The sequence below is a fragment of the Corythoichthys intestinalis genome, chromosome 7 (genome assembly GCF_030265065.1).
Source record: "Corythoichthys intestinalis isolate RoL2023-P3 chromosome 7, ASM3026506v1, whole genome shotgun sequence".
NCBI classification, from domain to species: Eukaryota; Metazoa; Chordata; class Actinopteri; order Syngnathiformes; family Syngnathidae; genus Corythoichthys; species Corythoichthys intestinalis.
The window spans coordinates 12488142-12513048 of NC_080401.1; the positions used below are offsets into that span (position 1 = coordinate 12488142).

The 24907-nt window shown below is 40.1% G+C and overlaps 1 protein-coding gene across 12 annotated transcripts in view; it reads right to left on the reverse strand.

Annotated features, from left to right (window-relative positions):
* LOC130919428 (discs large homolog 1-like protein) overlaps positions 1–24907 on the reverse strand; it is a 249323-nt gene that overhangs the window by 27289 nt on the left and 197127 nt on the right. For all 12 annotated transcript variants that reach the window (XM_057842131.1, XM_057842130.1, XM_057842133.1 and 9 more), the window contains one exon: positions 19321–19503. In XM_057842131.1, the coding sequence (XP_057698114.1) occupies positions 19321–19503 (183 nt within the window). The remainder of the gene's footprint in view (positions 1–19320; positions 19504–24907) is intronic.

The window sequence follows — 24907 nt, forward strand, 5'->3', positions numbered from 1 at the left end:
TTTTATAACTTAAGATTTCATATGCCTCATGAACAGTCTCACCAATTTTGAGAATGATCAAACTAATTCCCTAGGTGCCAAGGTGTAAAATGTGCACACTGTAAATCGATAAAAAGTTCACATTCAATCCAAAATACCCGATTTCCTGTAGGATTTGGAATGTGTGTGCAAGAGACTTTTTGGAGCAGTTTTGCACAAAGTTTTGACTCTCCAAATTTCATCACTCTATGTTAGAAAAACCTAAATGGAGAGGCCTTTTTGAAAATTTCAAGGGGGCGCCACTGAGCCATTTTGTTAAATTGTTTCGTAACGTTGCAAGATTATCGAACGTTATCCAAAGCCGCATGTATGTGCAAATTTTGGTGAGTTTTTATGCATATTCAAGCCTCCAAATGTAAACTCTTACTGTGAACCCATGAAAATTTCACATTCGATCCAAAATACCCGATTTCCTGTTGGATTTGGAATATGGGTGCAAGAGACTTTTTGGAGCAGTTTTGCATAAGGTATCTACTCCCCAAATTTCCTTGCTCTATGTTGAAAAAACCCAATAGGAAAGGCCTTTTTTAAAACTTCTTTCTGTCGCCACTAGTTGGCACTGTAGAGTTGATGCAAATGACCCCTACAAGAACCTTCAGGGTATGACTCTCAACAAACACGGAAAGTTTGGCGCAGATATGTTGCATATCTGCCGAGTTATGACTGTTCAAAATTTTTGGCGAGACAAATTGTTGACGGTCATTTTCACTTCCAGTTTGGACCTCTCCGCTTCAACGAAACCTCAATATTTTTCATCAGGGACCTGAACACATGTCTTGAGGCTCCCCTGAAACAGGTTTGAGGTCAATAGATTTTTTTCCCTTGGAGGAGGATCCTCTCTCGTAAAGAATGCCATTTCCTGTTCCCACTAGGGGGCGCCAGGCCTAATGAGTAATATTTCAATGCAGTCGTGTTCAGGCTGGGATATCTCATATACATGCTAGAAATGAAAAAGATTGAACGTTGTATCACGGAGTTTTTAATCATTTTCTGAATTTGGTATTTTGCCTAAAAATGGCCAACTTTGGGACTACGCCCAGGCCAGACCCTTGGATGAAAACTCACCATTTTGAAAACTTAAGATCTCATATGTCTCCTGAATAGTCTGACCAATTTTGAAGACGATCCAACTATTTTCTTCAGCGACAAGGTCTCAAATGTAAATCGATAAAATTTCGCATTTGATCCAAAATTTCCGACTTCCTGTTGGATTTGGAATGTAGGTGCAAGAGACTTTTTGGAGCAGTTTTACACAATGTATCGACTCACCAAATTTCATCATTCTACGTTGAAAAAACCTAATAGGACAGGCCTTTTTGAAAATTTCAAGGGGGCGCCACTGAGCCTTTTTGTTAATTTTTTTCAAAGATTATCAAAATTTACGCAAAGTTGAACATATGTGCACATTTTGGTGAGTTTTCGTGCATGTTCAAGCCTCCAAATGTGAACTCAAACTGTGAGCCGAAAAAATTTCAGATTCGATCCAAAATAACCGATTTTCTGTTGGATTTGGAATATGGGTGCAAGAGGCTTTTTTGAGCAGTTAGGCATAAGGTATCTACTCCCCAAATTTCATTGCTCTACGTTGAAAACCTGAGAGGAGAGGCCTTTTTGAAAATTTTAAGGGTCAAGGGGGCGCCACTGAGCCATTTTTTGACATTTTTTCAAAACGACGCAAGATTATCGAAATTTACGCGAATCTGCACGTATGTGCAAATTTTGGTGACTTTTCGTGCATGTTCAGGCCTCCAAATTGGCCATTTTCATTTGCCATGAAAAAAGAAGAATAATAATAACTAGGCCTGCAAGCAGGACTGAACGGGCCCTCGCGATCTAGCGCAACTCGGACGTCACGCAACTCGGACTGTGTGCAGGTCAGGGCGGTGGCAGATCCTCCTCTCTAATCATCTCATTAGAACCTAACATGCTCGAAAGTCGCCTATTTACATTCCCACACCCAAGAGATAAAAACCCCTATTGGAGAAAGTACTACAAAAAAGGAGCCACTACTGAGCTGTGCAGCCAAGCCCTTATTCAAAACTAAAATTAATCTTCTAACTGGGCCAATTCGACCAAGTGTGCCAACTATTGTGGCTCTATAAGCTGCCTGAGTCTCTGAAAAAAAATATTTCCTTTAAATGGCGAACAAAGGGTCGTCACGGCAACAGACAGAGACACGTGGACATGGGCCGTAAATAAGTATTTTAATAGGTCTTGAAACTACAATGACCAACCTGAAAAGAACTGGACATGTATTGGAAAAACGAGTGACTTTCTATTGCCACTAGTTGGCGCTGTAGGGTTGATGCAAATGACCCCTACAAGGCCCTTCAGGGTATGACTCTCAACAAGCACGGGAAGTTTGGCGCAGATATGTTGTATATCTGCCGAGTTATGACTGTTCAAAGTTTTTGGAGAGAAAAATTGTTGACAGTCATTTTCACTTTCCTGTTTGGACCCCTCCGCTTCAACGAAACTTCAATATTTTTCATCAGGCACCTGAACACAGGTCTTAAGGCTTCCCTTTTGCAGGTTTGAGGTAGATTGATTTTTTCCCTTTAGAGGAGGAGTGTGTCCCGTAAAAAAGGGCATTTCCTGTTCCCACTAGGAGGCGCCAGGCACAAATGGTAAATTTTCAATCCAGTCCTGCTCAGGCTAGTATACCTCACACACATGCCAGATTTAAAATAGATTGAACGTTGTATGAGGGAGTTATCAGTCATTTTCCGAATTCGGTGTTTTGGCGAAAAAATGGCCGACTTTGGCACCCCGCCCAGGTCAGGCCCGTGAATGAAAACACACCATTTTTATAACTTAAGATTTCATATGCCTCATGAACAGGCTCGCCAATTTTGAGAATGATCAAACTAATTCCCTAGGTGCCAAGGTGTAAAATGTGCACACTGTAAATCGATAAAAATTTCACATTCAATCCAAAATACCCGATTTCCTGTAGGATTTGGAATGTGTGTGCAAGAGACTTTTTGGAGCAGTTTTGCACAAAGTTTTGACTCTCCAAATTTCATCACTCTATGTTAGAAAAACCTAAATGGAGAGGCCTTTTTGAAAATTTCAAGGGGGCGCCACTGAGCCATTTTGTTAAATTTTTTCGTAACGTTGCAAGATTATCGAACGTTATCCAAAGCCGCATGTATGTGCAAATTTTGGTGAGTTTTTATGCATATTCAAGCCTCCAAATGTAAACTCTTACTGTGAACCCATGAAAATTTCACATTCGATCCAAAATACCCAATTTCCTGTTGGATTTGGAATATGGGTGCAAGAGACTTTTTGGAGCAGTTTTGCATAAGGTATCTACTCCCCAAATTTCCTTGCTCTATGTTGAAAAAACCCAATAGGAAAGGCCTTTTTTAAAACTTCTTTCTTTCGCCACTAGTTGGCACTGTAGAGTTGATGCAAATGACCCCTACAAGAACCTTCAGGGTATGACTCTCAACAAACACGGAAAGTTTGGCGCAGATATGTTGCATATCTGCCGAGTTATGACTGTTCAAAATTTTTGGCGAGACAAATTGTTGACGGTCATTTTCACTTCCAGTTTGGACCTCTCCGCTTCAACGAAACCTCAATATTTTTTATCAGGGACCTGAACACATGTCTTGAGGCTCCCCTGAAACAGGTTTGAGGTCAATAGATTTTTTTCCCTTGGAGGAGGAGCCTGTCTCGTAAAGAAGGCCATTTCCTGTTCCCACTAGGGGGCGCCAGGCCTAATGGGTAATATTTCAATGCAGTCGTGTTCAGGCTGGGATATCTCATATACATGCTAGAAATGAAAAAGATTGAACGTTGTATCACGGAGTTTTTAATCATTTTCTGAATTTGGTATTTTGCCCAAAAATGGCCGACTTTGGGACCACGCCCAGGCCCGACCCTTGAGTGAAAACACACCATTTTGAAAACTTAAGATCTCATATGTCTCCTGAATACTCTGACCAATTTTGAAGACGATCCAACTATTTTCTTCAGCGACAAGGTCTCAAATGTAAATCGATAAAATTTCACATTTGATCCAAAATTTCCGACTTCCTGTTGGATTTGGAATATGGGTGCAAGAGACTTTTTGGAGCAGGTTTGCACAATGTATCGACTCGCCAAATTTCATCGTTCTACGTTGAAAAAACCTAATAGGAAAGGCCTTTTTGAAAATTTCAAGGGGGCGCCACTGAGCGATTTTGTTAAATTTTTTTGTAGATTATCAAAATTTACGCAAAGTTGCATGTATGTGCAAATTTTGGTGAGTTTTCGTGCATGTTCAGGCCTCCAAATGTAAACCCCAACTGTGAACCGATAAAAATTTCACATTTGATCCAAAATATCCGATTTCCTGTTGGATTTGGAATATGGGTGCAAGAGGCTTTTTTGAACAGTTAGGCATAAGGTATCTACTCCCCAAATTTCATTGCTCTACGTTGAAAACCTGAGAGGAGAGGCCTTTTTGAAAATTTTAAGGGTAAAGGGGGCGCCACTGAGCCATTTTTTGACATTTTTTCAAAACGACACAAGATTATCGAAATTTACGCGAAGCGGCACGTATGTGCAAATTTTGGTGACTTTTCGTGCATGTTCAGGCCTCCAAATTGGCCATTTTCATTTGCCCTGAAAAAAGAATAATAATAATAATAATAATAATAATAATAATAATAATAATAATAATAATAATAATAATCCTTTGCAAAACAATAGGGCCTTCGCACGTCTAGTGCTCGGGCCCTAATAATCCTTTGCATTACAATAGGGCCTTCGCACGCCTAGTGCTCGGGCCCTAATAATAATAACTAGGCCTGCAAGCAGGACTGAACGGGCCCTCGCAATCTAGCGCAACTCGGACGTCATGCAACTCGGACAGTGTGCAGGTCAGGGTGGTGGCAGATCGTCCTCTCTAATCATCTCATTAGAACCTAACATGCGCGAAAGTTGCCTCTTTACATTCACACACCTAAGAGATAAAAACCCCTATTGGACAGAGGACTACAAAAAAGGAGCGAATAAAGGGTCATCACAGCAACAGACAGAGACATGTGGACATGGGCCGTAAAATAAGTATTTTAAAAGGTCTTGAAACTACAATGACCAACCTGAAAAGAACTGGACATATATTTAAAAAAATGAGTGACTTTCTATTGCCACTAGTTGGCGCTGTAGGGTTGATGCAAATGACCCCTACAGGACCCTTCAGACTATGACTCAACAAGCACGATATGTTTGGCGCAGATATGTTGTAGAAGTTATGACTGTTCAAAACTTGTGGTGAGACGAAATGGCTTCAGTCATTTTTACTTCTCCTGTTGGACCCTTCTGCTTCAACCAAACCTCAGTATTTTTCATCAGGCACCTGAACACATGTCTTCAGGCTCCCCTGATGCAGGTTTGAGGTGAATAGATTTTTTTTTCCTTGGAGGAGGAGCCTGTTTCGTAAAAAAGGCATTTCCTGTTCCCACTAGGGGGCGCTAGGCCTAATGAGTAATATTTCAATGCACTCGTGTTCAGGGTGGGATCCCGCACATACATGCCAGATATGAAAAAGATTGAACGTTGTTTCAAGGAGCTATTAGTCCTTTACTGAATTTGTCATTTTGCCGAAAAAATGGCCGACTTTGGCACCACGCCCAGGTCAGACCCATGAATGAAAACACACCATTTTGAAAAGTTTAGATTTCATAGGTCTCCTGAATTGTCTAACCAATTTTGAAGATGATCCAATTGATTCCCTCTGTGACAAGGTCTCAAATGTGCACCCTGTTAATTGATAAAAATTTCACATTCGATCCAAAATACCCGATTTCCTGTTGGGTTTGGAATATGGGTGCAAGAGACTTTTTGGAGCAGTTTTGCACAAGGTATCGACTCCCCAAATTTCATTGCTCTACATTAAAAAAACCTAATAGGAAACGCCTTTTTGAAAAATTCAAGGGGGCGCCACTGAGCCATTTTGTTACATTTTTTTGTAACGTTGCAAGATTATCGAAATCCACACAAAGCCGCATGTATGTGCAAAATTTGGTGAGTTTTCGTGCATGTCCAGGCCTCCAAATGTAAACTGTACTAGAAATGGACAGAAATTTCACATTTGATCCAAAATACCCGATTTTCTGTTGGATTTGGAATATGGGTGCAAGAGGCTTTTTTGAGCAGTTAGGCATAAGGTATCTACTCCCCAAATTTCATTGCTCTACGTTGAAAAAACCCAACAGGAAAGGCCTTTTTTAAAACTTCTTTCTGTCGCCACTAGTTGGCACTGTAGAGTTGATGCAAATGACCCCTACAAGAACCTTCAGGGTATGACTCTCAACAAACACGGAAAGTTTGGCGCAGATATGTTGCATATCTGCCGAGTTATGACTGTTCAAAGTTTTTGGCGAGACAAATTGTTGACGGTCATTTTCACTTCCAGTTTGGACCTCTCCGCTTCAACGAAACCTCAATATTTTTCATCAGGCACCTGAACACATGTCTTGAGGCTCCCCTGAAACAGGTTTGAGGTCAATAGATTTTTTTCCCTTGGAGGAGGAGCCTGTCTCGTAAAGAAGGCCATTTCCTGTTTCCACTAGGGGCGCCAGGCCTAATGGGTAATATTTCAATGCAGTCGTGTTCAGGCTGGGATATCTCATAAACATGCTAAAAATGAAAAAGATTGAACGTTGGATCACGGAGTTTTTAATCATTTTCTGAATTTGGTATTTTGCCTAAAAATGGCCGACTTTGGGACCACGCCCAGGCCAGACCCTTGAATGAAAACACACCATTTTGAAAACTTAAGATCTCATAGGTCTCCTGAATAGTCTGACCAATTTTGAAGACGATCCAACTTTATCCTTCAGCGACAAGGTCTCAAATGTAAATCGATAAAATTTCGCATTTGACCCAAAATTTCCAGCTTCCTGTTGGGTTTGGAATATGGGTGCAAGAGACTTTTTGGAGCAGTTTTGTACAATGTATCGACTCACTAAATTTCATTGTTCTACGTTGAAAAAACCTAATAGGAGAGGCCTTTTTGAAAATTTCAAGGGGGCGCCACTGAGCCATTTTGTTAAATTTTTTTGTAGATTATCAAAATTTACGCAAAGTTGAATGTATGTGCAAATTTTGGTGAGTTTTCGTGCATGTTCAAGCCTCCAAACGTAAACTCCAACTGTGAACCGAAAAAATTTCACATTCGATCCAAAATACCCGATTTCCTGTTGGATTTGGAATATGGGTGCAAGAGGCTTTTTTGAACAGTTAGGCATAAGGTATCTACTCCCCAAATTTCATTGCTCTACGTTGAAAACCTGAGAGGAGAGGCCTTTTTGAAAATTTTAAGGGTCAAGGGGGCGCCACTGAGCCATTTTTTGACATTTTTTCAAAACGACGCAAGATTATCGAAATTTACGCGAATCTGCACGTATGTGCAAATTTTGGTGACTTTTCGTGCATGTTCAGGCCTCCAAATTGGCCATTTTCATTTGCCATGAAGAAAGAAGAATAATAACTAGGCCTGCAAGCAGGACTGAACGGGCCCTCGCAATCTAGCGCAACTCGGACGTCACGCAACTCGGACTGTGTGCAGGTCAGGGTGGTGGCAGATCCTCCTCTCTAATCATCTCATTAGAACCTAACAAGCTCGAAAGTCGCCTCTTTACATTCCCACACCCAAGAGATAAAAACCCCTATTGGAGAGAGTACTACAAAAAAGGAGCCACTACTGAGCTGTGCAGCCAAGCCCTTATTCAAAACCAAATTAATCTTCTAACTGGGCCAATTCGACCAAGTGTGCCAACTATTGTGGCTCTATAAGCTCCCTGAGTCTCTGAAAAAAAAATATTTCCTTTAAATGGCGAACAAAGGGTCGTCACGGCAACAGACAGAGACACGTGGACATGGGCCGTAAAAAAGTATTTTAATAGGTCTTGAAACTACAATGACCAACATGAAAAGAACTGGACATGTTTTGGAAAAACGAGTGACTTTCTATCGCCACTAGTTGGCGCTGTAGGGTTGATGCAAATGACCCCTACAAGGCCCTTCAGGGTATGACTCTCAACAAGCACGGGAAGTTTGGCGCAGATATCTTGTATATCTGCCGAGTTATGACTGTTCAAAGTTTTTGGACAGAAAAATTGTTGACAGTCATTTTCACTTTCCTGTTTGGACCCCTCCGCTTCAACGAAACTTCAATATTTTTCATCAGGCACCTGAAGACAGGTCTTAAGGTTTCCCTTATGCAGGTTTGAGGTAGATTGATTTTTTCCCTTTAGAGGAGGAGTGTGTCCCGTAAAAAAGGGCATTTCCTGTTCCCACTAGGAGGCGCCAGGCACAAATGGTAAATTTTCAATCCAGTCCTGCTCAGGCTGGTATACCTCACACACATGCCAGATTTAAAATAGATTGAACGTTGTATGAGGGAGTTATCAGTCATTTTCCGAATTCGGTGTTTTGGCGAAAAAATGGAAGAATTTGGCGCCCCGCCCAGGTCAGGCCCGTGAATGAAAACACACCATTTTTATAACTTAAGATTTCATATGCCTCATGAACAGTCTCGCCAATTTTGAGAATGATCAAACTAATTCCCTAGGTGCCAAGGTGTAAAATGTGCACACTGTAAATCGATAAAAAGTTCACATTCAATCCAAAATACCCGATTTCCTGTAGGATTTGGAATGTGTGTGCAAGAGACTTTTTGGAGCAGTTTTGCACAAAGTTTTGACTCTCCAAATTTCATCACTCTATGTTAGAAAAACCTAAATGGAGAGGCCTTTTTGAAAATTTCAAGGGGGCGCCACTGAGCCATTTTGTTAAATTGTTTCGTAACGTTGCAAGATTATCGAACGTTATCCAAAGCCGCATGTATGTGCAAATTTTGGTGAGTTTTTATGCATATTCAAGCCTCCAAATGTAAACTCTTACTGTGAACCCATGAAAATTTCACATTCGATCCAAAATACCCGATTTCCTGTTGGATTTGGAATATGGGTGCAAGAGACTTTTTGGAGCAGTTTTGCATAATGTATCTACTCCCCAAATTTCCTTGCTCTATGTTGAAAAAACCCAATAGGAAAGGCCTTTTTTAAAACTTCTTTCTGTCGCCACTAGTTGGCACTGTAGAGTTGATGCAAATGACCCCTACAAGAACCTTCAGGGTATGACTCTCAACAAACACGGAAAGTTTGGCGCAGATATGTTGCATATCTGCCGAGTTATGACTGTTCAAAATTTTTGGCGAGACAAATTGTTGACGGTCATTTTCACTTCCAGTTTGGACCTCTCCGCTTCAACGAAACCTCAATATTTTTCATCAGGGACCTGAACACATGTCTTGAGGCTCCCCTGAAACAGGTTTGAGGTCAATAGATTTTTTTCCCTTGGAGGAGGAGCCTGTCTCGTAAAGAAGGCCATTTCCTGTTCCCACTAGGGGGCGCCAGGCCTAATGGGTAATATTTCAATGCAGTCGTGTTCAGGCTGGGATATCTCATATACATGCTAGAAATGAAAAAGATTGAACGTTGTATCACGGAGTTTTTAATCATTTTCTGAATTTGGTATTTTGCCCAAAAATGGCCGACTTTGGGACCACGCCCAGGTCAGACCCTTGAGTGAAAACTCACCATTTTCAAAACTTAAGATCTCATATGTCTCCTGAATAGTCTGACCAATTTTGAAGACGATCCAACTATTTTCTTCAGCGACAAGGTCTCAAATGTAAATCGATAAAATTTCACATTTGATCCAAAATTTCCGGCTTCCTGTTGGGTTTGGAATATGGGTGCAAGAGACTTTTTGGAGCAGTTTTGCACAATGTATCGACTCGCCAAATTTCATCGTTCTACGTTGAAAAAACCTAATAGGAAAGGCCTTTTTGAAAATTTCAAGGGGGCGCCACTGAGCCATTTTGTTAAATTTTTTTGTAGATTATCAAAATATACGTAAAGTTGCATGTATGTGCAAATTTTGGTGAGTTTTCGTGCATGTTCAGGCCTCCAAATGTAAACTCCAACTGTGAACCGATAAAAATTTCACATTTGATCCAAAATATCCGATTTCCTGTTGGATTTGGAATATGGGTGCAAGAGGCTTTTTTGAACAGTTAGGCATAAGGTATCTACTCCCCAAATTTCATTGCTCTACGTTGAAAACCTGAGAGGAGAGGCCTTTTTGAAAATTTTAAGGGTAAAGGGGGCGCCACTGAGCCATTTTTTGACATTTTTTCAAAACGACACAAGATTATCGAAATTTACGCAAAGCCGCACGTATGTGCAAATTTTGGTGACTTTTCGTGCATGTTCAGGCCTCCAAATTGGCCATTTTCATTTGCCCTGAAAAAAGAAGAAGAAGAATAATAATAACTAGGCCTGCAAGCAGGACTGAACGGGCCCTCGCAATCTAGCGCAACTCGGACGTCACGCAACTCGGACTGTGTGCAGGTCAGGGTGTTGGCAGATGCTCCTCTCTAATCATCTCATTAGAACATAACATGCTCGAAAGTCGCCTATTTACATTCCCACACCCAAGAGATAAAAACCCCTATTGGAGAGAGTACTACAAAAAAGGAGCCACTACTGAGCTGTGCAGCCAAGCCCTTATTCAAAACCAAAATTAATCTTCTAACTGGGCCAATTCGACGAAGTGTGCCAAATATTGTGGCTATATAAGCTGCCTGAGTCTTTGAAAAAAAATATTTCCTTTAAATGGCGAATAAAGGGTCGTCACGGCAACAGACAGAGACACGTGGACATGGGCTGTAAATAAGTATTACAATAGGTCTTCAAATTACAATGACCAACCTGAAAAGAACTGGACATGTATTGGAAAAACGAGTGACTTTCTATTGCCACTAGTTGGCGCTGTAGGGTTGATGCAAATGATCTCTACAAGGCCCTTCAGGGTATGACTCTCAACAAGCACGGGAAGTTTGGCGCAGATATGTTGTATATCTGCCGAGTTATGACTGTTCAAAGTTTTTGGAGAGAAAAATTGTTGACAGTCATTTTCACTTTCCTGTTTGGACCCCTCCGCTTCAACGAAACTTCAATATTTTTCATCAGGCACCTGAAGACAGGTCTTAAGCCTTCCCTTATGCAGGTTTGAGGTCAACAGATTTTTTTTCCTTGGAGGAGGAACCTGTCTCGTAAAAAAAGGCATTTCCTGTTCTCACTAGGGGGCGCTAGGCCTAATGGGTAATATTTCAATGCACTCGTGTTAAGGGTGGGATGTCGCACATACATGCCAGATATGAAAAAGATGGAACGTTGTGTGAAGGAACTATTAGTCATTTACTGAATTTGTCATTTTGCCGAAAAAATGGCCGACTTTGGCACCCCGCCCAGGTCAGGCCCGTGAATGAAAACACACCATTTTGATAACTTAAGATTTCATATGCCTCATGAACAGTCTCGCCAATTTTGAGAATGATCAAACTAATTCCCTAGGTGCCAAGGTGTAAAATGTGCACACTGTAAATCGATAAAAATTTCACATTCAATCCAAAATACCCGATTTCCTGTTGGGTTTGGAATATGCATGCAAGAGACTTTTTGGAGCAGTTTTGTACAAGGTATCGACTCTCCGAATTTCATCCCTCTACGTTGAAAAAACCTAAATGGAGAGGCCTTTTTGAAAATTTCAAGGGGGCGCCACTGAGCCATTTTGTTACATGTTTTCGTAACGTTGCAAGATTATTGAACGTTATGCAAAGCCACATGTATGTCCAAATTTTTGTGAGTTTTCGTGCATGTTCAAGCCTCCAAATGTAAACTCCTACTGTGAACCGATAAAAATTTCACATTCGATCCAAAATACCCGATTTCCTGTTGGATTTGGAATACGGGTGCAAGAGACTTTTTGGAGCAGTTTTGCACAAGGTATCGACTCCCCAAATTTCATCACTCTCTGTTAAAAAAACCTAATAGGAAACGCCTTTTTGAAAAATTCAAGGGGGCGCCACTGAGCCATTTTGCTACATGTTTTCGTAACATTGCAAGATTATCGAACGTTATCTAAAGCCGCATGTATGTGCAAATTTGTACAAGTTTTTGTGCATATTCAAGCCTCCAAATGTAAACTCCTACTGTGAACCCATGAAAATTTCACATTCGATCCAAAATACCCGATTTCCTGTTGGATTTGGAATATGGGTGCAAGAGACTTTTTGGATCAGTTTTGCATAAGGTATCTACTCCCCAAATTTCCTTGCTCTATGTTGAAAAAACCCAATAGGAAAGGCCTTTTTTAAAACTTCTTTCTGTCGCCACTAGTTGGCACTGTAGAGTTGATGCAAATGACCCCTACAAGAACCTTCAGGGTATGACTCTCAACAAACACGGGAAGTTTGGCGCAGATATGTTGTATATCTGCCGAGTTATGACTGTTCAAAGTTTTTTGCGTGACAAATTGTTGACGTTCATTTTCACTTTCCTGTTTGGACCCCTCCGCCTCAACGAAACCTCAATATTTTTCATCAGGCACCTGAACACAGGTCTTAAGGCTCCCCTGATGCAGGTTTGAGGTCAACAGATTTTTTTCCCTTGGAGGAGGAACCTGTCTCGTAAAAAAAGGCATTTCCTGTTCTCACTAGGGGGCGCTAGACCTAATGGGTAATATTTCAATGCACTCGTGTTAAGGGTGGGATACCACACATACATGCCAAATATGAAAAAGATTGAACGTTGTGTCAAGGAACTATAAGTCATTTACTGAATTTGTCATTTTGCCGAAAAAATGGTCGACTTTGGCACCACGCCCAGGTCAGACCCGTGAATGAAAACGCACCATTTTCAAAACTTAAGATTTCATATGTCTCCTGAACAGTCTCACCAATTTTGAAGATGATCCAACTAACTCCCTCGGCGAAAAGGTCTCAAATGTGCACCCTGTAAATCGATAAAAATTTCATATTTGATCCAAAATAACCGATTTCCTGTTGGGTTTGGAATATGCGTGTAAATGCTTTTTTGGAGCGGTTTTGGACAAGGTATAGACCCCCCAAATTTCATTGCTCTACGCTGACAGACCCTAATGTTATAGGCCAATTTTAAAATTTCAAGGGGGCGCCACTGAGCCATTTTGTTATATTTTTTTGCAACGTTGCAAAATTATCGAAATTTACAATTTTCCGGACGTATGTGCAAATTTTGGTGACTTTTCGTGCATGTTCAGGCCTCCAAATTGGCCGTTTTCATTTGCCCTGAAAAAAAAAAAAAAAAAAAAAAATAAAAAAAAAAATAATCCTTTGCAAAACAATAGGGCCTTCGCACGCTTAGTGCTCGGGCCCTAATAATAATAATAATAATAATAATAATAATAATAATCCTTTGCAAAACAATAGGGCCTTCGCACGCTGAGTGCTCGGGCCCTAATAATAATAACTAGGCCTGCAAGCAGGACTGAACGGGCCCTCGCAATCTAGCGCAACTCGGACGTCATGCAACTCGGACAGTGTGCAGGTCAGGGTGGTGGCAGATCGTCCTCTCTAATCATCTCATTAGAACCTAACATGCGCGAAAGTTGCCTCTTTACATTCACACACCTAAGAGATAAAAACCCCTATTGGACAGAGGACTACAAAAAAGGAGCGAATAAAGGGTCATCACAGCAACAGACAGAGACATGTGGACATGGGCCGTAAAATAAGTATTTTAAAAGGTCTTGAAACTACAATGACCAACCTGAAAAGAACTGGACATATATTTAAAAAAATGAGTGACTTTCTATTGCCACTAGTTGGCGCTGTAGGGTTGATGCAAATGACCCCTACAGGACCCTTCAGACTATGACTCAACAAGCACGATATGTTTGGCGCAGATATGTTGTAGAAGTTATGACTGTTCAAAACTTGTGGTGAGACGAAATGGCTTCAGTCATTTTTACTTCTCCTGTTGGACCCTTCTGCTTCAACCAAACCTCAGTATTTTTCATCAGGCACCTGAACACATGTCTTCAGGCTCCCCTGATGCAGGTTTGAGGTGAATAGATTTTTTTTTCCTTGGAGGAGGAGCCTGTTTCGTAAAAAAGGCATTTCCTGTTCCCACTAGGGGGCGCTAGGCCTAATGAGTAATATTTCAATGCACTCGTGTTCAGGGTGGGATCCCGCACATACATGCCAGATATGAAAAAGATTGAACGTTGTTTCAAGGAGCTATTAGTCCTTTACTGAATTTGTCATTTTGCCGAAAAAATGGCCGACTTTGGCACCACGCCCAGGTCAGACCCATGAATGAAAACACACCATTTTGAAAAGTTTAGATTTCATAGGTCTCCTGAATTGTCTAACCAATTTTGAAGATGATCCAATTGATTCCCTCTGTGACAAGGTCTCAAATGTGCACCCTGTTAATTGATAAAAATTTCACATTCGATCCAAAATACCCGATTTCCTGTTGGGTTTGGAATATGGGTGCAAGAGACTTTTTGGAGCAGTTTTGCACAAGGTATCGACTCCCCAAATTTCATTGCTGTACGTTAAAAAAACCTAATAGGAAACGCCTTTTTGAAAAATTCAAGGGGGCGCCACTGAGACATTTTGTTACATTTTTTTGTAACGTTGCAAGATTATCGAAATCCACACAAAGCCGCATGTATGTGCAAATTTTGGTGAGTTTTTATGCATATTCAAGCCTCAAAATGTAAACTCTTACTGTGAACCCATGAAAATTTCACATTCGATCCAAAATACCCGATTTCCTGTTGGATTTGGAATATGGGTGCAAGAGACTTTTTGGAGCAGTTTTGCATAAGGTATCTACTCCCCAAATTTCCTCGCTCTATGTTGAAAAAACCCAATAGGAAAGGCCTTTTTTAAAACTTCTTTCTGTCGCCACTAGTTGGCACTGTAGAGTTGATGCAAATGACCCCTACAAGAACCTTCAGGGTATGACTCTCAACAAACACGGAAAGTTTGGCGCAGATATGTTGCATATCTGCCGAGTTATGACTGTTCAAAGTTTTTGGCGAGACAAATTGTTGACGGTCATTTTCACTTCCAGTTTGGACCTCTCCGCTTCAACGAAACCTCAATATTTTTCATCAGGCACCTGAACACATGTCTTGAGGCTCCCCTGAAACAGGTTTGAGGTCAATAGATTTTTTTCCCTTGGAGGAGGAGCCTGTCTCGTAAAGAAGGCCATTTCCTGTTTCCACTAGGGGCGCCAGGCCTAATGGGTAATATTTCAATGCAGTCGTGTTCAGGCTGGGATATCTCATAAACATGCTAAAAATGAAAAAGATTGAACGTTGGATCACGGAGTTTTTAATCATTTTCTGAATTTGGTATTTTGCCTAAAAATGGCCGACTTTGGGACCACGCCCAGGCCAGACCCTTGAATGAAAACACACCATTTTGAAAACTTAAGATCTCATAGGTCTCCTGAATAGTCTGACCAATTTTGAAGACGATCCAACTTTATCCTTCAGCGACAAGGTCTCAAATGTAAATCGATAAAATTTCGCATTTGACCCAAAATTTCCAGCTTCCTGTTGGGTTTGGAATATGGGTGCAAGAGACTTTTTGGAGCAGTTTTGTACAATGTATCGACTCACTAAATTTCATTGTTCTACGTTGAAAAAACCTAATAGGAGAGGCCTTTTTGAAAATTTCAAGGGGGCGCCACTGAGCCATTTTGTTAAATTTTTTTGTAGATTATCAAAATTTACGCAAAGTTGAATGTATGTGCAAATTTTGGTGAGTTTTCGTGCATGTTCAAGCCTCCAAACGTAAACTCCAACTGTGAACCGAAAAAATTTCACATTCGATCCAAAATACCCGATTTCCTGTTGGATTTGGAATATGGGTGCAAGAGGCTTTTTTGAACAGTTAGGCATAAGGTATCTACTCCCCAAATTTCATTGCTCTACGTTGAAAACCTGAGAGGAGAGGCCTTTTTGAAAATTTTAAGGGTCAAGGGGGCGCCACTGAGCCATTTTTTGACATTTTTTCAAAACGACGCAAGATTATCGAAATTTACGCGAATCTGCACGTATGTGCAAATTTTGGTGACTTTTCGTGCATGTTCAGGCCTCCAAATTGGCCATTTTCATTTGCCATGAAGAAAGAAGAATAATAATAATAATAATAATAATAATAATAATAATAATCCTTTGCATTACAATAGGGCCTTCGCACGTCTAGTGCTCGGGCCCTAATAATAATAATCCTTTGCATTACAATAGGGCCTTCGCACGTCTAGTGCTCGGGCCCTAATAATAATAATAATCCTTTGCAAAACAATAGGGCCTTCGCACGCTCAGTGCTCGGGCCCTAATAAATGAGGATCAAGGTACAACAAAAGAACAATTGGCTAAATTGCATAGCACAAGTCCGCTAGCTTAAATGCTATAAATGCGAACATTTGTTTTTCAATGCTCTTAACAAATCGTGCAAACACTATTCCGACCAAAAACTGCTAAATATACCTATAAAATAAATTACGAATGCATTAACAATCATATCAGCTCAAACAAAACCTTACAACCTTATGTTGGTCTTAACAGGGAGCAGCTGGATTCAGCCATGTTAGATGCATTATGTCATATTCACTGCTGCCACTAGAGGTCAGTGTATCCACCCAAATCAATAAAACTAAATGCAATCACTTTCAAAATAAACCATTACAACGCCACTCTAATGAATCCTCTATGCAGCAAAATTTGATTCAAGTTTTTTTTCCCTCATCGAATTACTTGAGTTAATCGATTAATCGCTGCAGCACTAATGGACTGGGTATTGCATCTTGAAGTATATAACGTCATGGAATATGAAGGCATATTGCAAAAAAAAAAAAAAACATCCATGTAAAACAGAAGAAAATGTTTAATGAATTCTAATTAGATGTTAATGCAAACAAGTTTCAGGAATTGCAGCTACCTATGGCAATATGGCCAGGCCTAGGTATGACTTTTATAACAACCGTGTGAAAGTCTGTTAAAAAAATGTGATACAACGATTTGAATTATGATATTATTGAATTGAGGCTTGCCCAATTTAATGAGGCCTCTAGTATCCATTTTCTACATTTGCAGCTTCCTTCAAACGAGAATCATGTGTGGGCGTGACTGACCCTTGACGTCAAATGGTAAGTTGGAAGAAAATAAATAGATAATAACGTATTTCCCCAAGAGATTTTTACACCATATACAGGTAGTCCCCAGGTTACGAATGATTTCCGTTCCTAAGATGGAGGATACACTGCCCTCTGGTGTCTGGTTGGACTGTCGCCTTGTATGACTTAGCAGACTCAGACGTCTGACATGGACAAAGGATAGCTGCGCTCTGTTTTGGCCACATAAGGCTGTAAGTTATTTCCGCTAATAAATGTTTGCGTATGCATTTGTACACGTCACTCTGGGCGTGTGCAAGAGCTGACGTCATCGGCGTCAAACATTGAAAACAGCAAACATGGCGGAACGTTGGCTTTAATTTACTGTTTTTACAATATTTTTAATTTAAATGTGTTTAATGTTTGCAATTTTCGTGCCTTTTGGAGCAAATGAAAAAATGCCATTGCTTGGAGTGGGCGGGTATGTTGTCTTCCGGGCTAAGGAGGTTGTTGGTGTCAAGGCAGTGCATCATTGGCTGTTACGTTGTAAATCTGCACTGCACCCTAGGGCCTGGCATGAATACTACATTGTTTTCACGCGGAATTGCGACATTGTTCAAATGGAGACGGAACCATATAAATGCACACATGAAATTTGTCGTATTCTCGGAGAGTCACCTTGTAAACGACCCCTGAGAGCTACAGTTTGTGGAGTTACGTGTGAGCGATTTGCTATGAGACCTGTAAATATCTTATCATTCGTAGCATTTAAGATAGCGGACTTTTGTTTGGCAAATTAGGATAATTTAATCTATTAAATTTACATATTAATCAGACTAGATGGACGTTTGAACACCAATTTTTTGTGTTAAGTTTTTCATTGTAAAAATGTGTGTTGTTTTGAACATAAGTGAAGTCAAAAGTGAAGTAAAAAACCTTCAAAAAGCACAATTGCCTTGTTTGCTGTCTGTAAAGCTGAACAACCTTAGTGAGGACAGAACATGTTATAATAATGAAGTAAACTAAAAAATAAGATACTCCAAGGTACAATAAGGCAGTGTTTTTTGACCATTGTGCCGCGTGCCGTTAGAAGGTTCTGGTTGTGCGCAGATGAGCGAGGTATTGCTCGTGTCGCGTCCAAGAACTGCTCGGATGTATAGCCATCAGCCACCTTGCTGTCCGCGACAATGTGGACCACAGCATGTCTACTGTACATCATTTGATGAGACTCGTCAAATGTCAATATACACGGCAGTGTCCTTTCCATTTTATCCATATGTAATGACCATTAATCCTCCCCTATGCTTTATTCCAACACATTGTCGAGGACAGCAATGTGGCTGATGGCTAGAAATCCGAGCAGTTCTTGAACATGACATGAGCAGCTATCCAACAGCACCATGTTTCCAAGCAAGCTTAAATGTCATCTCCAAACGAAACACCCGTCGCTTAGAAAATAAGTCTGTCTATTTTGTTCACCTAAGTGAAAACACGGAGAAACAGGCCAGTTTTTGGAGAAAAATTACAAAGGTAAATGAGAAAGCCATCAAAGCCAGTTCCCTTGTTGCTGAACGTGTTGCTAAATACAAAAAGTCCCACACTGTGGCAGGGAAATGAATACTACCTGACTGCAAAGCCATTGTCAGCGAGATGCTCGGCCCTGATGCGGTTAAAGACAATGCTAAAGTCCCCCTGTCTGATAATTCTGAGCTTTTCAGGCCTAACTGCTATAAAAAATAAAGACAGAGAAAGACTGAGAGCTGTTGAAGAAGAGCTTCGTGTGTGTCTTTCTTCAATTCCTGCCAGGATATCGACTTTGTGTTCATCTGAACACGCTCAAGTTTCACACTGAGTAAGTATAAATATTGATACATGATTTTATAATTAAATATACTGTTCAGAATGTAATTTTGGAAAATTTTTGGTTTGTGGTGTGCCATGAGATTTTTTCCAATGTAAAAACGTTCCGTGACTCAGAAGAAGTTGAAAAACACTGCAATAAGGTACTGTTTATGCTTTATGACTTAAAAAAAAAAACACAAAAAAAACGACTGGAGACAAAATGGTGGACAAGGCTCGCAAAGTTGAAATCGCATAAGCCGAAAGAAACCGAAAGACATATTAGGATGTGCAAATTGTGTCATTTCACGCCGCAATATATGAATAATATTGCCCAGCTCTAGTTAGGGACCCGCAATATTCATCATTAGTCACTGACACACTCCCTGTGTCCATATTTCATGCACTTTAAACTAACCTTCTCCGGCTGGGGATGACTCCAACCTCTGGGCAGTTTTGGGGTGGGGGGCTGAGGTGACGTGCAGGCCACCACTCTTCTTCACCAGCACTGCTCACATGGAGGATGTCTCCAAAGCGGAAGGGCAGAGCCTGGTTTGTGGTGCTCACGTCTGATGCACTTCCGTCATAGTCAAATAGCGCTCTGCAAGCAGATAGTGCAATATATAATTAAACAGATGGATTTAGCGGCAAAAATGTCAGCGGTTACTTTTTGCAAGAGGGAACAAAATAAAGTGGATGTATAAATCATTTAAGTGACAAAAATGATGACGTGTGCAGGCCATATCCAAATGCATGAAAGTTACACAAAATATTGTTAAGTGTTCCCATATATTTTATAAATCCACTAAATCATAGAAAGTATTAAAAAAATATGCAACAAAATAATTTTATGACCAAAAAACTCTTAAATAAGACTATTTCAATTTAAAACATGATTGTGATTTAGAACTAATCGGAGGAATACGCATCTGTCCCTTTGTGTGTCCCTATGCTATGTGTCAACTGTTTGTGTGGACGTGTGCCTGGCTGTATGATGATCTGTCTTTGTGACCCACCACAGAATTCCAAACCCGTCCGCAGGGAAACAACCTGGAAAAATGGGGCAGCAGTGTGTGAGTGTGAAGTAGAGCTGAAATAACAAGCATCCCCTAAAGTCCCCACTGCCTTCATCAATAAAACAGAGAAGAGACAGAGAAGGGCAAATCAGGAGAGACAGACGGAGAAGTAGATATAGCCTACCAATATATATATATATATATATATATATATATATATATATATATTTTTTTTTTCATAGTAGGAAAGTACACGTCCAGGTCCGTCTGCGGTTCGCTACAGAGCATTTGGATGATCCAGAAGAGGGATAGGAGAATGTGTTATGGTCAGATAAAACAGAAATAGAACTTTTTTTGTAGGAACACAGGCTCTCGTGTTTGGAGGAGAAAGAAAGAATACTGAATTGCATCCGAAGAACACCATACCCACTGTGAAGCATGGGGGTGGAAACATCATGCTTTGGGGCTGTTTTTCTGCAAAGGGACCAGGACGACTGATCTGTGTAAAGGAAAGAATGAATGCGGCCATGTAGATTTTGAGTGAAAATCTCCTTCCATCAGCAAGGGCACTGAAGATGAGACATGGCTGGGTCTTTCAGCATGACAATGATCCCAAACACACAGCCAGGGCAACAAAGGAGTGGCTTTGTAAGAAGCATTTCAAGGTCCTGGAGTGGCCTAGCCAGTCTCCATAGAAAATCTGTGGAGGGAGTTGAAAGTCCGTCTTGCCCAACGACAGCCCCAAAACATCACTGCTCCAGAGGAGATCTGCAATGAGGAATGTACCAGCAACAGTGTGTGAAAAGCTTGTGAAGAGTTACAGAAAACGTTTGGCCTCCATTATTGCCAACAAAGGGTACACAACAAAGTATTGAGATGAACTTTTGGTATTGACCAAATACCTATTTTCCACCATGATTTGCAAATAAATTCTTTAAAAATCAAATAATTTGATTTTCTGTTTTTTTTTTTCACATTCTGTCTCTCATGGTTGAGTTTTACCCATGTTGACAATTACAGGCCTCTCTAATATTTCCAAGTGGGAGAACTTGCACAATTACTGGTTGACTAAATACTTATTTGCCCCACTGTATGGGTAGTGTGCAACAAAACAAAATATGCAGCACGTTAAGTGGCCTTACCCTTTGGAGGATGATCATTAGCATAATAATAAATATAGTAGTACCTTGAGATACAAAAGCTTTGAAAAACAAAAAATTCATTTAAAAACAAGTTTTTCGAAGCTTTGTTCGCTTCACATAAATGAAATTTATTCAGCATATAAAAGATAATGCATGCTGTAAAAGATGCGCAATTACTGCTGGCAATACATTTTAAAAGTCACGCCATAAGCTCCTGCTAATCTTTCCAGTCATGCTTAGTGACATGATTCTGTTGCCCTATTGGCCAGAATCTTTCCCATGATGCTCAGTAACACGATTCTGATATCTTTTGACCTATTGTTGATGATGTTTCAATTTGGATGTTGAAGTGCAATGACCAGAGGTGAGTAGAGTAGCCCAAAATTTTACTCAAGTAAGAGTAGCGTTACTTCAAAATAATATTACTTAAGTAAAAGTAGTCGTCCAAAAAATGTACTCAAGTACAAGTAAAAAAGGATTTGGTAAAAAGAATACTCAAGTAATAAGTAAGATTTTGAGGATCTGCTCATATTTTTGTTGGGATTTGTTTTTATTTTAAATAATGGTATTTTTTTCTGAGCACAACACCCCATTACACCCCCCCCCCCCAAATTATTTAATTCCGATGAGTGGGGGGGAAAAAAAAAAAATTACATATATAAGTATAACACCATAACCATAACCATAACACCATAAATAAAGACTTATTCGTCCAAAAAGCATGAGTGCCCTCTGGTGGAGAAAATAGCTCCTAGTTTGAATAGTGAAGAGTTCCTTCAAAATTACTATATTGAAATTAAAAGGATCGTATCTCCGGTTTTCCGTGGTCAATCGGTGCAAAATAAAAACTGGGAGAGAGGTTAAAATTCGCACTTTCGAGTCATGTTGAGGGCAGCGCTTTATATCAAATACTTCATTTTTTACAGTGCTTTAAAGACACCACATTATTGAACAGGCTGGCGTGAAGATAGAACGACAAGCTTGTGTCTGATTGTTATAATAGAGTCATGTGATTATTGTTGCGACGTCTCATTGGTGAAATTGGTCGAGCTAATTGCTACTACTATAGCTACTACATCTACTTGGCATCGCTGGCAAAAAAAAAAAAAAAAAAAAAAAAAAAGTAATATGTAGAATAAAAAGGAAAAATGTAACGACTCTTGTGTAGCCCAAAGTAGCGGAGTAAGAGTAACATTCTATTCTTCACAAATCTACTAAAGTATAAGAAAAAATTGTAGCTTATTAAAACTACTTTAGAAGTAAATTTTTCTCAAAAAGTTACTCAAATGTAACGGGGTACATTTAATACGTCTCTACCCACCTCTGGTAATGACATGCACAACGGTGTTGTTGTCGCTTTTTTGTCTCACAAAGTGTGTTTTTACGCCTACACCATGGCCCACTACATTGGTATTACTTTCACTTTCGGACAGTGGATTCCACATTTTCTTTTTTTTATTATCGTGTTTTATTATCTACTGCATTAGAGGTATTAACGGTTAGGATAGGTATATTGAAAATATATTTGGCTCTAATTTCAATCTGTTTTTACCCTTATTATTGAAGGGGAAACGATATCGTCATCGCACACACCATATAACTGTTTGCATTAGTCTAACACATATATAGTCTAACACATACATATGGTACAGGTTTTCGTAGGCACTGTCTAACTGTTTGCATTAGGCTAACACACGTAATATAATTAATCAGGAAATGTGTATCATTTTCATATTTACGGTAGGACTACACTACTAATATAAAATAAATAGCACACCATAGTTTAATGAGAAGAAATAGAGATACACAATGCCGTCTTATCACAAGAGTGACGCACATACTCGGGGAATCTGCTCTCAGCAAACTCCAAGGACAAAGCGCTTTGTCCTAAAACAAGCACCACCAGCCCGGACAGCAAAGTTGATAGCGGGCGTCCCAATCCGCGCACGAACCTAAACCGCCCAAAACCGGCCACAGCGGGGGCGGCCCCAAAGCAACGCCCAGAAACGCCTTCGACGAGACCCGCGTCAGCAAAGACTTCAAAAAGACTGGACACTGAGATAAGACAGATTTTCTTCTGCTCGGAAACATGTAGCCTTGTTTTGGATCCAGAATTGTCCCTCCGTCGTCTGTTTTTGCCTTGTCTTTGACCATTGTCGACGAATAAATTGTCAACCTGTTTTCGGCGAGTGTTCTTCAAGCTTTTGAAACATGGAGTCAGTGTGCAAAGGGTTAACACAGGAACGCGCGGAGTTTAGCTTCCTCCTTAGCCTGGCTCCTCGGGGGAGTCAGCGACGGAGCACATTTCCGTTCTGTTGCCGGCCTCCCCGTGCAGTTTGGGCTGGGAGGACTAAATTCCTTCATTATGAACGTTTGGAACAACTTAGTCGATTTACGTACGTGTAAAACGCTGTACCTTATATGAAAAATTAATGAATCATGAAAGCCACTCCGGAATGAATTAATTTTGTATATTGAGGTATTATTGTACAGTTAATATGTAAGCCTCAGACGATGAAATGTTGTGCATGAATTCATGTAAGTATGCCATTAAAGGAATAGCGTGCGATGTGTTCAATAGTTAGTCAGGATGCATGTGTTTTTTGATATTATGATGATGAAAGCATTTTTAAAAAATTATTATTATAGTGGTATTTTGTTAGTCAATATTTACAAAAAAAATGATGACTTCATCAGATGTTTTTTTCATGTTACATTGATCAGAGCCCATTTTATAATTAAAGGCAATGTCAGTATAACTCGGAATCAATTATTTTTGTAATTTAAAAACCCATGTAGAAATCACTCCAATGTAGTTACATGAGTTACGAAACATTGATTGCAACAATGTCCTACAAGAGTACATGATGAAATTTAAAAATGTTTTTTGATTTACATTGTTTTAAACAAACAGCAACTTAGGTTAGATGCATCAACCAAATGCCACAAATCTTTAACCCCTGGATGCTTTTTTTTGTTTTGTTTTTTAACCTGTCCTGTTCAGCTGCTTGACACGGAGAAGGGGAATCTGAGTGTACTAGTATTACATCGGAGTATGATATACTCCCATTGTGATGATTATTCCTTGCATTTCCTTTGTTAGGAGAAATCAGCGAGCAGGAATAGATGCATAAACCAAATGCCACTCATGAAAACAAATCTCTAACCCTTGCATACTTGTAAATACTGTACATGGACAGTGTCGTACCATAAATTCCATGTATGGTTTGACCCAGTGAAGAACAACTTCAAAATAATGGTACATATCAAATTACGAATTATTAGTCCTTTCAAAATGCAAAAATATCCTCTCTGCCTGATATTAAAAGGGTGATGAATCCTATATTATTGTTTCGAAAAAAACAGTTTTTTTTTGTATTTACTATAATTTTCGGACTATAAGCCAGCCTGTTAGTGCTCACACCATACGCTGTACTCTACATCAATTAGTGTGCATAGCTATACCCCCAGGAGGAAGCCTCTTCTGAAGACAGTACACAAGACAGCCCGCACAGTTTGCTGAAGACATGTCAACAAAGTACATGGATTACTGGAACCATGTCCTATGGTCCGATTAGACCAGTACTTCTCAAATAGTGGGGCGCGCCCCCCTGGGGGGGCGCAGAGCAATGCCAGGGGGGGCGCATGTGACCTCGGGGAACATGTTTTTTTTTTTTTTTTTTTTTTTTTTTTTTTTTTTTGCCGTACTGGAATAAAGTGTACTTGCACATCCACTCAGTACTGTAGGTGGCAGTGGCGCTCTCATTTTCAGAGTGCACGCAGTATTTTTGAACTAAGGAGAGCACTCAGCACACACAGACAACAGATATGAAGAGCAGTGTGCCAC